The 15,055-nt window shown below is 36.6% G+C and overlaps 1 protein-coding gene across 5 annotated transcripts in view; it reads left to right on the top strand.

Annotated features, from left to right (window-relative positions):
- The window catches only part of PPM1B (protein phosphatase, Mg2+/Mn2+ dependent 1B), an 86,728-nt gene that overhangs the window by 36,146 nt on the left and 35,527 nt on the right, over positions 1 to 15,055 (top strand). For all 5 annotated transcript variants that reach the window (XM_050754606.1, XM_050754607.1, XM_050754604.1 and 2 more), the window contains exon 2: positions 7,223 to 8,082. In XM_050754606.1, the coding sequence (XP_050610563.1) occupies positions 7,237 to 8,082 (846 nt within the window). In that variant the 5' untranslated portion in view covers positions 7,223 to 7,236. The remainder of the gene's footprint in view (positions 1 to 7,222; positions 8,083 to 15,055) is intronic.

Raw genomic sequence — 15,055 nt, 5'->3', positions numbered from 1 at the left:
TTTGGCAGTTCAGGGAGCTTATATTAATTTAGACTGAAGTGTTTATATTTTCCAGCTTTAATGAGCTTGAGTTGATAACCTTGGTTTACTCATCTTCTAGTGGGCCTCTGCAATGTGAGTGGTAGTGAATGTGTATTTTTTTATAGTAAAATGGATATTTCATTTGATGCTCATTTGTTCATTTATTTGTTTATTCCACAAATATTTATGGAGTGCCTACTAAGTGCCATGGTAATTTTGTTAATATGATAATGAACAAGACAGATGCCCTTCTTCTTCTCATAGAGCCTACATTCTGATCAGGGTATAAAAGCAAAGAATTTGATGAAAAACAATTTCAGCAAGTTATGAGCAAAATAAAAACAGGAAAATGAGATTTGATGGTGTTGGGAGAATAGTCTGGAAGGTTTCTCTGAGTTGACATTGGGGCTGAGATCTAAATGTCAGGAAGGAGCTAGCCATGCAGCTCTGGAGGTGGAGGGATGAGAGTGATTCTAGGAAGAATAGAGCAAATCCAAGGGTCTAGATATGGGAAACAAGTTCGGTATATTGGGGGAATAGAAGGGCCACTGTGGCTAGAGAACAGTAAATGGTAACTGAAGAGTTACAGGAAGTAAGGTTGAAGAACTAAGCAGGGGTCAGATCATAGAGAGATAGATGTACTAAGTTTGAATTTTCTTCTAAATTCATTGGGATGTCTGGAGACATGATTCCATTATGCTTAAGAAAGGTCACTCTAGAGAATGAATAGAGAGGCTAAAGTTAAAGAGGTTATTGTAGTAGATCATAACAACTTTGACTGAAATGGTGCAGCTACTGATTGAGAGATGTGGACCAATTAGGGCTATATTTGGAGGTAAAATTGACAGAATTTGCTAATGAAATACATAGTGTATGTAAAAGAAAGCAGAATCAAAGCTCTTACCTATAAATACATATATATTTGTTCAAGTGAAGAAACAGAGATTTGTCTCAACTCTGGAGGAAAAAGGCTGGCATACTTTTAATATTTACCCTTGTGTGTGTTGGTGGTGGTTAAGTGCATCACCTCCGGAGCCAGACAGCCTGCGTTAGAACAGCTCTGCTACCTACTCAGACAAGTTGCTTAGCCTTTCTGTGACTCAGTGCCTTCATCTATAACATGAGGACAGTAATAAACCTTTGAATATTGTTGCAAATGAATTGATACACATGAAGTTAATGTAGGTTCCAGTGCCTGGTTACAGTAAAGAGACTGTAAATGTTAGCTTTTATTGTTTCTGGAGTTTTGGCAAGGGTAATCTTGAGTCTACATATTACCCATAAGGAAACTTTGTTTTGTGTTTTCCTGTAACTGTATGTTGCTACATAAGAATCTCCAATAACACATTTGTATCAAGGCTCTTTGAAGTATGCTCATACTGCAGTGTCTTAGATTGAAGAAATGTCTTCAATTACTAGACATGTTGGATTTTTTGCTATTATACTTCAAACTGTAGCATTTATATTGTTGTCTAGGGAAGTGTCATTAATCCTATTTCTATAAAGTTATAAAATTTATCACAAGAAATTTGTTCACTTCATCTCTTACAGAATTGCAATTCAGTTAGGAAGAATTTGATGCTTTAGCAGCATTAAATATTTAGTCTTGTTCTACATTTTTTCCAGAAAGGAACTTTTCCCTCAGTTACTGTGATAATATACATCTCTTTTATATGCTTTATTAAAGTTTGATGCTAACTTAACAGAGGCCATTGCATCCCAGTTCTTATTCTGCCTTGAGTGTAGAATTCATGTGTTTTATTTATTATGTTTTTAAGTAGAGTTCACCGATGAATTTACTTCAAGGAAATGATATTCATTTTTAAAAACAGGATGTATATGCTGAGTCTTAATGGCTCATTCACTGTTCCAGTGTGAGTGATTGTTTCTTTGATTTGTTTGCAGAAAAAAAAAAAATTGGGGCATTGATATATTGATATATGATTTTGATATAATTCTTTAGATTTTTATAGATTGTAGCTTCTGATTGCTAAAAAAAGATTCACTGAAGCAATTTTCCTAGTTGAAATAATATTCACTAAATGATCTTACATTCACAGTTTAAAATGGAAAGGTACAAAATTGTATATAATGGAAGGGTATCTCTTTCACTCCTGTCTCTTATAGCCTTCTTTTCTTCAAAATTTCTAGTTGTGGATTAATTCCAGAGAAGGAATACAAATATGTACACACATATAAATAAACAAGTGTGTGTGGGTGTATATATATATATTCTACAAATTGTAGCATATGATGTTTTATGTTAAATAGGTATCATAACATCCTATTAATCAGTTCCCAAGTGAGTAATACAAATATTGTTTGATATGTTTACTTTTGCTAACAGCACTGCAGTGAATAGTTAGTTTGTACAGACAGGAGTAAACCTGTGGGCACATTTTTAGAATTTTGTTAAGTGATATGTGCAAATGTAATTTTGATAGATTTTTATTAAATTAATTTAGCTTTCCGCTGAGATTCTGCCAGTCTGTTGTTATCAGCAATATTAGTATGTTTCTATATAACATCACCAGGAGAATGATTACCAAGCCTTTGATCTTTGTCAGTCTGATACATGAAAAGTGATATTTTGGTATAGTCTTAATTGTCATTTCTCTTATTAATGTAAGGTTGGGCATAATTTAAGATGCATTTGTGAGGGTTTTTTTTTTTTTTTTGGTTCATTTTTGTGTCATGTTTGCTGTTTGCTTATTTATAGGACTGTTTTGTTTATTTTTATTGATAAATGTTAGATGTGTATATTTTCAGGGGACATGTGATAATTGCATACATTAATATAACCAAATTGGAGTTACTGGGATATTGTTTTACTTTATGCTTTTTAAAAATTTAGTTTTTTTTCTTTTAAACTAAAATAAACATTTTCATAATTTAACTAAATGATTCTACAAGACTTGGTGGTTTCTGCACTCTTCTTCTTGGAGAACTTTCTTCTGAAACAACCATTTTGAACTTTTTTTGTTGTTGTTGTTATGGAGTCTCACTCTGTTGCCCAAGTTGGAGTTCAGTGGTGTGACCTTGGCTCACTTCAAGCTCCGCCTCCCAGGTTCATGCCATTCTGGCGCCTCAGCCTCCCGAGTAGCTGGGACTACAGTTGCCTGTCACCACTCCCGGCTAATTTTGTTTTTGTATTTTTAGTAGAGACGGGTTTTCACCGTGTTATCCAGGATGGTCTCAATCTCCTGACCTCATGATCTGCCTGCCTCGGCTTCCCAAAGTGCTGGGATTACAGGCGTGAGCCACCGCGCCCGGCCTATTTTGAACCCTTAACATCTGATTCTTTTGGAATTTATCTTCGTATCTCTAAATAATGTGCTTCTGGTACTGCTTTTTGATTTTTCAATTCTGGGAATTATCTATTGATCTCCCATTTTGGAAGGTGAGAAGTAGGTTCTTTCACTTACCCCCATTACACGTACACACGACAACCCCCACCAACACATTCTCTCTCTTAATCTTTACACTCAAGATTACTTACTAAGCAAGTAATTGTTTTAAAGAAAGTAGTATAGTAGAGGGCATTTGTGAAATAAATGTTTGGAAATGATTTAATGATTTCATGATTTTTGTTGGTGGAAAAAAGATAATCTTTATTACACTGTCAAATTTGCATTATATTGTCTGGGAACACTCATACGTTTGCACCAAGGTTGTTCAAAAGAGCATTGTACATTAAAGAAAAAATGAGAAATATCTTGAATGTTAATTGATAGTAGAATGGATGATACGCACGTACAAGGGAATACAGTGAATGAGCTACAACTCTGCATCAATGTAGATGAATCTCAGAAATACAATGTTGCCCAGGAAAAATAAATATTAACATAATAGTACATACTGCACTTTGTATCATTGAAAAGTGCCAAATCTATAAAACAGAACAACCACACATTAATATAGTTAAACTACAAGGGATACTAATTACAAAATTCAGGATTGTGACCACCTTGGGACAGAGAGGGGTATGATTGGAGAGAGAGGCTAAGTAGTAGGCTTTATAATGTTCTAGTTCTTAAACAGTGTGGTTGGATGCATGTTTGTTTTATTACTCCTTAACTATATAAACACATTAAACTCTTACATGTGTGATAGTTTATAATATTTAAAAAATAAAATCATTATGGGACAACCCCAGATTTAAAATGAGATCAATGTGGAACTTTAAAAAAAAAAATTACCAATTTGCAAAATAATGGAATTAGTGATTCAGCCAGAAGGTGTGCTGGTGACATATGCTTAGTCAATTAGGTGCCCGTTCCCAGCACTTCCCAGGACTCTGCGTCTTGAGCAAGTGACTTTCAGAGAGAAAACCAAATGTAGGAGTCTTTACAAAGATGAGCAGTAGGTAAGCAAAGCCATTGTTGGTGTAACCTTCATTCGGTTTTGCAGCCTAGCCTCAGGGGCTCTTTTGTTTCCTGATGGTTTTCCAGTTGGCCTTCCAGGCTCCCTCCCATTCTTAGAGACCCTAATAGCTTTCTATTGAAGACCCCACCTTCCTTATCTCCTTTATTTTATTTAAAAAAAATTTTTTAAAGTTCTAGGGTACATGTACAGAATGTGCAGTTTTGTTACATAGGTATACACATGCCATGGTGGTTTGCTGCACCCATCAACCCGTCACCTACATTAGGTATTTCTCCTAATGCTATCCCTCCCCAGATGAAAAACAAATTTGGAAATTGAAATTTCTAAACTTTTTAAAAAACTTCTGAATGAAGAGTTCTTGTGGATTTTGAACCTGCTTGTTAAAGTGTAAAAGAGCAGTACCTTAATTGCAGAAGCATCAGGAAAGATGAAAACTGCAACAAAACTTTTTCCCATAATTGATAGATGGGATTGAAAAGTGATTTAAGGCTGGGCACAATGGCTCACGCCTGTAATCCCAGCACTTTGGGAGGCTGAGGCAGGCAGATCACTGGGGGTCAGGGGTTTGAGACCAGCCTGGGCAACATGGTGAAACCCCTTCTCTATTAAAAAATACAAAAATGAATTTGGCCAAGCGCGGTGGCTCACGCCTGTAATCCCGGCACTGAGGCAGGTGGATCACAAGGTCAGGAGTTTGAGACCAGCCTGGCAAATATGGTGAAACCCCATCTCTACTGAAAATACAAAAATCAGCTGGGCGTGGCAGCGGATGCCTGTAGTCCCAGCTACTTGGGAGGCTGAGGCAGGAGAATCACTGGAATCCGGGAAGTGGAGGTCGCAGGGAGCCAAGATCTCACCACTGCACTCCAGCCTGGGTGATAGAGCGAGATTCCATCTCAAAAAAAAAAAAAAAAAAAAAAACTGGGTTTGGTGGCATGTGCCTGTAGATCTGTAGATCTCAAAAAAAAAAAAAAAAAAAAAAAAAAAAAAAAAAGCCGGGTATGGTGGCATTTGCCTGTAGTCCCAGCCACTTGGGTGGCTGAAGCAGGAGAATCGCTTGTGAACCTGAGAGGCAGAGGTTGCAGTGAGATGACATCACTCGACAGAGCGAGACTCCACCCCCACCAAGAAAAAAAGAAAGAAAAGTGACTTAATAAATACAGCCAACAATTCTGTTTCATTTTCATTTAAGTATCTTTTAAAGTTGTCTTTTCAGATGAAATAGCCTATACAAGCAAGCATATAAAAATGTACTTAGATCTAGGCTTTAAAATCTTTGTATCACAGAGAATTAAACCAGCACGTTCAAAAGTAATCAAGCATATTCTGTTACATTGCTCTCAGTACAAAATGCGACATTCTGCTGATAGAATGAAAAATAATTTTTACATGATTTTAATCTTATCCTTTCAGGACTCCTTTTCAATAAATACATTTGTAATTTATTAATACAGTATTATATATAACCCAGGAAAATTATAAAACTGATATATAACTTATAAATATTTACATATATACATTGAGTGGTTCATCAGATTTTTTAAAATGGGGATATGTAATTTTATTTTAAAGTTCAGTAATGATCATACCTGGAAAAAATCTCACAAAGATACCTAGACCTGGATGGAGGTAAATTGATGTAGACCAGTGTCTCTCAAAACCTTAAATCACCAGCATGCTTTTTTGATGATTCCATCTAAGATCTATTGAAAATAATCCTTAGGTGTGGGAATAGGGCTATGGAGTCTGCATTTTGAGCCGCCATAAGAGCAAACATTTTATGGTGTTTATTGTGTTTTAAGTGCTGTTTTAAGCACTTTACATTGACTCATTCTTCACAGCATCCCTATGAGGTATAGGTACAGGTGACTAAGAAATTTGCCCAAGGTCACCTAGTTAGAGTGTAGGGTCAGCATTGTATGTAGAAAACATACCAGATAATTTTTTTGCATACTTTTGGGAACCATTAGTCTAAGTCATTTGAAATTGAGAAAGCTTTATTCAATAAAATAGTAAAGTTGGGTAGGTGGGGAGAGGGTGATGCATAGTAGTACTTTCCAGTTCTGAAGATTTTAAGTCTTTGTCAGTCAACACTGGGTAGCTACTTCATGGATTATAAGTTCAGCAATGTGAAGTCATTTTTTAGCACCAATGTTAAAGGTATGTTTTTAACAGAATCCAAGTAATGATATGGTTTTCAGTTTTGTAGATACATAGTAAAAGTGGTAAAACCAAATGTGTGTAGAATGGAGATTTTTATGTTTTAATTGAATTTTGAGGTTGTCTTCAGGTTCACTGGGAGGAGAAATCTTGATTTCAATACTTGCTTTTGAACGTCTTCTAAAATATATTAGCATATCTTTTTACCTTGATTTATTGAACAAGATGACTCACTGTTTTGAATATTCTCATTGTCCAGTGTTCTATAAACTTACATGTCGAACCCTGGACTCACCTTGTAAATTAAATCAGAAGAAAATTATTAACAAAGTTTTATTTCTTGTTTTTCCTTTCTCCTAGAACAGCGGTCTCAACGTGGCTGCACATACAAGTCACCAGAGAGGCTTTTAAAAGATGATACCTGTGTCCCGTCCCTAGGGTTTCTGATTTAATTAGTCTGATTATTATGTTAGGGCTGAGAGACCACTGTTCTGTAGGATGTAGGGGAGGAAATTTGTTGGGCTTTTGCTGTTGTTCCTGTAAATTAGAATAATACTAAAAAAAATCGAGATAGGAGTTACTAGACTATAGAGGGAATATTGTAGATACACTTTCTGTCAAATTTAAACATTTAACACCTGCATTTTTTTTCCAGATTTATTGCTAAACATGGGTGCATTTTTGGATAAACCCAAAACTGAAAAACATAATGCTCATGGTGCTGGGAATGGTTTACGTTATGGCCTGAGCAGCATGCAAGGATGGAGAGTGGAAATGGAAGATGCACACACAGCTGTTGTAGGTATTCCTCACGGCTTGGAAGACTGGTCATTTTTTGCAGTTTATGATGGTCATGCTGGATCCCGAGTGGCAAATTACTGCTCAACACATTTATTAGAACACATCACTACTAACGAAGACTTTAGGGCAGCTGGAAAATCAGGATCTGCTCTTGAGCTTTCAGTGGAAAATGTTAAGAATGGTATCAGAACTGGATTTTTGAAAATTGATGAATACATGCGTAACTTTTCAGACCTCAGAAATGGGATGGACAGGAGTGGTTCAACTGCAGTGGGAGTTATGATTTCACCTAAGCATATCTACTTTATCAACTGTGGTGATTCACGTGCTGTTCTGTATAGGAATGGACAAGTCTGCTTTTCTACCCAGGATCACAAACCTTGCAATCCAAGGGAAAAGGAGCGAATCCAAAATGCAGGAGGCAGCGTGATGATACAGCGTGTTAATGGTTCATTAGCAGTGTCTCGTGCTCTGGGGGACTATGATTACAAGTGTGTTGATGGCAAGGGCCCGACAGAACAACTTGTTTCTCCAGAGCCTGAGGTTTATGAAATTGTAAGAGCAGAAGAGGATGAATTTATCATCTTGGCTTGTGATGGGATCTGGGATGTTATGAGTAATGAGGAACTCTGTGAATTTGTTAAATCTAGGCTTGAGGTATCTGATGACCTGGAAAATGTGTGCAATTGGGTAGTGGACACTTGTTTACATAAGGTATGTAAATTTTTTTGTCATTAAAATAACATGTTAATTTTGAAAAGGTACGGTGGGTAAAGTTAAGCAAACTTAAAATTTTAAAACTTAATATTTTCATAGAAGCTGTATGTTTTGAAATACTGTCTTTACCAGAAATGAAACCATTGTTTTCTTTGCCATCCCTGTCTGTCCCAACCTTCTAATTTGAAAATTAAGCTTCATAAATTTGAGGCATTTGTTGTCATTTAAGTACTTTATGGCTTGTTGCTGTAGCAGAAGCATTTACACAGAATTGTGACTGTTTCTTGACATTGGCAGTAACCATCTTACGCCTGATTATGAAGCAGCTTGATAAAATATGTATATAGTAGAATTCTGTACTAGATATTACTAAAAGATCAAGAGCCATGTAAAATATTGGCAGATGTACTAGATGCCTAGCCTATATAAAATTTAGTTCTGAGTCTTCTAGCGGTGAAGACAAAAACTGAAATTAAAATATGGGTTGTATATTTCTCATTGTCTTCTAAAAGCAGCTCTTACCTGGCAGTACAATCTAAAAAGGATTTACATGTGGCTCTCTAAGTAATACATGACTTGATGGATACTATCTTTTGTAGAAGACAAAATTCTTTTCATACAGATGTTTGTATTATTTCTGATTAAAAACCAAAGGCTCATATAAAATGTAATCTTGTGAAAAATTCCTGTGGAACACTGAAGTTTATTTAGATTTGTAATTTTCTATGAATCATTTGCTTGATACAGTAATAGAAAAAAAGTCCAGAGTAATAGATAATTGGCAGTCCTTTGAATGTCTTTAAAATACTCAGTTGTTTCAAGTGGGTTTTTGACAGCATCTATATATAATTCAATTAAAATTTGAGTTATCTGGCCAGAGTGTCTGGAGTAAGTATTCTCTAACAAAAGATATCAAGATAAAACTGACCTTTAGTTATATGAAATAAATAAAGGATTTGACTTATTTATTCTGTCTAGATTAGAACCATTCTATCTCCCTACTCCAAAATTTACTGTGGAAGGTAAGGGCATAACCAGACAGTTTTTCAGAAAGGATCTCTGGGTCTCTGGAAATGCCCAGATTTTGGTTAAATACCGATTTATTTTTAATAGAATGGAAAGAGACAGTTTCAAAAACAAAAAATTTAAAAGCTGTTCTTGTCAGTGGACAGCCTTTTTCTGAAAGAATTTTAATGATGGTACCTCTAGCTCCTCTGATTTTTATTTTTAACACACTGTATCTTTTTACTTCTGGATGAGTTAAGTAAAGAAGTATCGATGGTTGTTGGTGATCAAATAGTAAGTGGGTCTAAAATTAATATATTTGTCTTTGAAATCTAAATGAAGCGATTCTGACCTGTAGATTTTTGAGACAAGCATAGGCGTATGTTTGTTGCCTAACTGATGAAAACAGCGTTTTCCCCAATTATATATATATAAAAAGTCTATACTTATTATTGGGAAAAAAATCCAGATGATACAAAAAATATAAACAAACACTCAAAATTTTGCCATTCACCTAAGTCAGCTACTTTGATTGCTGCGGTGTATATCTTTCCAGTCTTTTCTGCCTGCCTGTGAGTGTGTGTATTTTTATAAAACCAAGGTGATTATACTTGTTATTCTACAGCCTGCCTTTTCCAACAATATATTGTAGAGAGATCTCCATGCCTATAAGTATTGATCTGTATAATTTTTCTTGACTGCATAGTATTTTATTGAAAGAATGTGGTTGTGAGGGAATAGCCAAAAAATCTATTAGGTCTGTAATTTGGACTAAGGAAAGAAGTTTGTATTAGTAGATTAACTCTTATCCATTGAAAGGATGCTAGTTTTTGAGAATTTTGACTCAACCCTTTTGAATGAGGTTTAAATATTTCTGGTGGTATATCTTCACTTGATAGCTTTTATCAATTTAGAGTGATTAAATGGTCATGTTGATGATGTTAAAAGATTCTAGATGGCATCCTAGAATCTCAGAAATGAGGAATGATAATAACAGACAAGAGGTTGGGGCCCATGATTCATTCAGTGTTAATGGAAGCTGACCATCATAGTTCCTTCTAATGGAGCTGCGTTCAAATTGAAATCAGTTTGGAGGTTTGAGTTGAAACAAAACAGACTTAAAATTATTTTTGAACTATTGAAAGTTACTTATGACAACCTTCATTTCTGTTTAACTTCATAATTTTGTCTTTCCATTTATTTGTATTGTAAAAGCAAGGGTTAGCAATAAGATCAAATATAATTACTTTGAATTTATTCAGAAAAATTGTAAGTTAAAAATTCATGGAAAGCACTTAGCGATTGCTCAGTAGTTACCTGCTTTAAGAGGAGCGGAAACATTAATAAGTAGATGTTTCCCTGATAAGAGATTTAAATGAAGTCTTAGTTCTTTCTAACATTTCCATCACTTGTCATACCTTCATAATTTATAAGTACTTTCATCTTAACTCATTAAATCGTGGGAGGTTATCATAATCATAATCATGATAGTATTAGTAAATTGTTGCTTTCTGTAAGCCAAACGCTGTTCTAAATATTTTACACATTTTAACTCATGTAATTTTCACAACCATATGAGGTAGTCAGGATCGTGAGGTCAGGAGATAGAGGCCATCCTGGTTAACACGGTGAAACCCTGTCTCTACTAAAAAATAGAAAAAATTGTTCGGGGCCAGGCGCGGTGGCTCAAGCCTGTAATCCCAGCACTTTGGGAGGCCGAGACGGGCGGATCACGAGGTCAGATGATCGAGACCATCCTGGCTAACACGGTGAAACCCCGTCTCTACTAAAAAATACAAAAAAACTAGCCGGGCAAGGTGGCGGGCGCCTGTAGTCCCAGCTACTCGGGAGGCTGAGGCAGGAGAATGGCGTAAACCCAGGACGCGGAGCTTGCAGTGAGCTGAGATTGCGCCACTGCACTCCAGCCTGGGTGACAGAGCGAGACTCCGGCTCAAAAAAAAAAAAAAAAACATTTTTCAGGGTTGCCAATTAATATTAAGCTGTAAGTGTTGGCTTGGTGAGGTATTATCCTATTTAAATTAGGTATTTAACTCGAGGGGAGAATGGTAGCTAAGAAAGCAGCCCTCATTTTATTTCCAATGCTGGCATTTATGGTGTTTACTGCCAACTAACTTCGGGTTATATAGAATATGTAACTGCTACTTGCATAGCTTTTCATAACTTGTAAATTATATGTACTTATTAATCCTCATAGTAACTTTCTGAGGTGAACAAAATAGAAGTTTTTATTTTTCAATTTGCAAGTAAGGAAATGGAGGTTGTTTGATATTAAAAGATATCCATAAGTCATATACTTGATGAGTATTGAGGCTGAGACTAGTTTTCTGACTCAAGTTTAGTATTTTTGTTAGCAATATTTCCCAGAAGGGTCTGACAAAGAAGTGTGTGTGTGTGTGTGTGTGTGTGTGTGTGTGTGTGTGTGTGTGTGTGTGTGTGTGTGTGTGTGTGTGTGTATGTGTGTATGTGTATGTCTGTGTGTGTGTGTCTGTCTCGGTTTTCATGGTCTGAAAAATTTTTCCCCAAGGGAAACATTGAGACTAAATATTTTTTTTGTAACAAATACAAAGATGTTTGAAGTAAAGTGATTCCCCTTGATGTTTCTGCTTTCCAGTCTCATCCCCCTTAGGGAACCACTGCTTATGGTTTGCTGTGTATCTTTCCAAATAGTTCTCTGTGATTATTGATAGAAATGTATAAACATAAAATAGGATTTTCTTTTTTTCTATTTTACTGAAAAAAATCATGCTATGCTTGTTACTTTGTCATCTGCTTTGTTTTTCTTAAATCATAGAAGTCAGTATTCTTTTAAATTGTTCTTTTAAAATATTATTTGATTTTCCAAAATTTCATTTATATACTATCTACCAGAAGCCTATTTATTTTAAAACATGAGATAATACCTCATAGTTGGATAAAATTGAGGGAATTATTATTTTCCAAAGGCAATATCATTCTGTAATAATTTATATAACAGAAAATGTAATCCCCTCAATAATGGTTTAGTTCTAAACTCAGGAGAATTGCTTGAACTGAGATCATGCCATTGCACTCCAGCCTGGGCGACAGAGTGAGACTCTGTCTCAAAAAACAAAAACAAACAAAAAACTATATCAGATTATTTTCTGTTTAAGTTTAGGTGCCCTTATTTATGGCAGGGGCACTGACTTCTTTGATCTAGTACTGTAATTATTGAGCGTGTTAACCGCTGTGCTGTTGTAAAAAGTAAAAAGAACATGTAATGAAATAATCAATTTTTATATGCAGAGCTAATTTCTTTAGTTATCCAAACTGGATTTAGAAAAAAAAAAAACCATGTTTTATTTATGGACTTAGTGAAAACTTTATACTGGTTATACAAGGATGATTTGTCTCTAAAAAACAGAGTGGCACAAAGGAAAGGACCTTTTCTGTTGCTGTATAACAGCTACTGAAACATATTCATACTTGCTGTTTAGGGGAAAGCCATCTTTACCGTAGAAATAGAAGTAAGCCAGGCAAGGTGGCTAAGAAGCAACATCATTGAAATCACACATGCCTGAGGTGTAAATATAAATTATTTCCATTAAATATCTTTGGAGAGCCATAAACTTATTGGAACTCTCTTTCTTTTTTTTTTTTTTTTTTTTTTTTGAGACGGAGTCTCGCTCTGTCGCCCAGGCTGGAGTGCAGTGGCGCGATCTCGGCTCACCGCAAGCTCCGCCTCCCGGGTTCACGCCATTCTCCTGCCTCAGCCTCCCGAGTAGCTGGGACTACAGGCGCCCACAACCGCGCCCGGCTAATTTTTTATATTTTTAGTAGAGACGGGGTTTCACCGTGGTCTCGATCTCCTGACCTTGTGATCCGCCCACCTCGGCCTCCCAAAGTGCTGGGATTACAGGCGTGAGCCACCGCGCCCGGCGGAACTCTCTTTCAATTAATTTTCCAGAAGTATCTGTATTTTATAACTTACAAAAACCTAATGGAGATTAGATAAGGAAATGTTCAAGAATGCTCACGTTGTTGTTACCATAACTAAAAAGGGTTAAAGAAATTAGATTTCTAAAAGTGCAAGGCATTAATTCTGTTTATTCATAAAATTGCTTTATAAAATGTAATTATGCTTGATTCTTTTTTGTTGTTGTTTTGTTTTAGAAATGGGTGTCTCACTATGTTGCCCGGGCTAGTCTCAAACTCCTGGCTTCAAATGATCCTCCTGCCTCTGCCTCCCAAACTGCTGGGATTACAGGCAGCCACCATGTCCAGCTGTTTGATTCTTGAATATCCATGGTGTACTTTAAAATGATTTTTAATTAAAAATTTTTGCTTGACCTGCCCTTATGACATTTATACAAGTATATTCATATAACCAAATACGTACAGTATTTCTAATATAAAAGTTTTGGTGGATTTCATTAAGGAATGAGATTAATTTGGCCAATTTGGAAATTCTTGGTTTTCCAGATAACCGGTACTCTAATGAAATATACTCTTGTTGGTTCCTTCTTCCAAAGCACAACAATCTGTGGCAAGTTAATTTATTTTGAAGTCTTCTGAAGACCCAACCTTCACTGCCTTCAGACTCTACTCCCATTGAATTAGGAGGTGAAGGCAGAAGTTATTCAAGGCCACCTGTCTTTTGGGCTGTGTCATGTGGGTTCTGAAAGGCACAAGTCTGAACCAAGCCATGCCTGCCTAGATTCTGACCATAATAACTGAAAAGACTAGAATGGGTGTGGTCTTGGTTTCTTTCACTTGAGTTGGCAAATTTGGCAAACTCCACTGTCAGACAAAATAGCCTACCACCTCCATTGACTTAGTTTTTTAGAGTGAACAGAAAAAGTTTTTTAAAAAAAATGCATTGTTCTAAGAAGAGTTTCATCTGTTCCTGCTCTTAGAAACTCAGTTAAAGTAATATACCTTTAGAAAAAGTAATGAGAAGATAGTTTTAATTTATTGCACACAATCTCATGGTACTAGAGTAGTATGTGCTTGCTTTCTTTTTTTTATTTTTTGAGACAGAGTCTTGCTCTGTTGCCCAGGCTAAAGTGTAGTGGTGTCATCACGGCTCACTGCAGTCTCCACCTCCCAGGCTTAAGTGATCCTTCCACCTCAGCCTCCTGAGTAGCTGGGACCTGGGACTACAGGTGTGCGCCACCAAGCTCAATTTTTGTATTTTCTGTAGAGATAAGGTTTTGCCATTATGCCCAGGCTAGTCTGGAACTCTTGGGTTCAAATGGTCTGCTCCCCGAGGCCTCCCAAAGTGCTGAGATTACAGCCATGAGCCACAGTGCCTGGTTTTTTGCTTTTTGCTTTTTTTTTTTTTTTTGAGACGGAGACTCACTCTGTCCCCCAGGCTGGAGTACAGGGGCACAATCTCAGCTCATTGCAACCTCCACCTCCCAGGTTCAAGTGATTCTCCTGCCTCAGCCTCCTGAATAGCTGGGATTACAGGCGTGTGCCACCACGCCTGGATAATTTTTGTATTTTTAGTAGAGACAGGGTTTCACCATTTTAATCAGGCTGGTCTTGAATCCCTGACCTTGTGATCCACCCGCCTCAGCCTCCCAAATTGCTGGGATTACAGACGTGAGCCACCCCGCCTGGCCTGTGCTTCATTTTTAACGCAGGTAATTTGTGAGGGTGTGGTTAAAAGGGAGAAATAAAATATGTCCTTAAATTAGCTATTTTAGCCACTTTGTAAAGACTCTGAAACTATTTGCGACTATACAACAATCTGATGTCTTTTCTTTAAAAGTTATTATATGACTACAGTTGGATCTCAGTTGTCCAGTTACAGTCCACTGTTGCTGTGCCCTTTGAATTGTTTCTTGTATTAATAGTTGTGGGGCTGGGTGTGGTGACTCACGCCTATGAATCCCAGCACTTTGGGAGGCTGAGGTGGGTGGATCACCTGAGGTCAGAAGTTCAAGACCAGCCTGGTCAACATGGTGAAACCCCATCTCTA

The sequence above is a fragment of the Macaca thibetana genome, chromosome 13, assembly GCF_024542745.1.
Source record: "Macaca thibetana thibetana isolate TM-01 chromosome 13, ASM2454274v1, whole genome shotgun sequence".
NCBI lineage: Eukaryota > Metazoa > Chordata > Mammalia > Primates > Cercopithecidae > Macaca > Macaca thibetana.
Note: the sequence above shows the minus strand (reverse complement) of the source record. Positions and strands in the feature narration are given on the sequence as shown.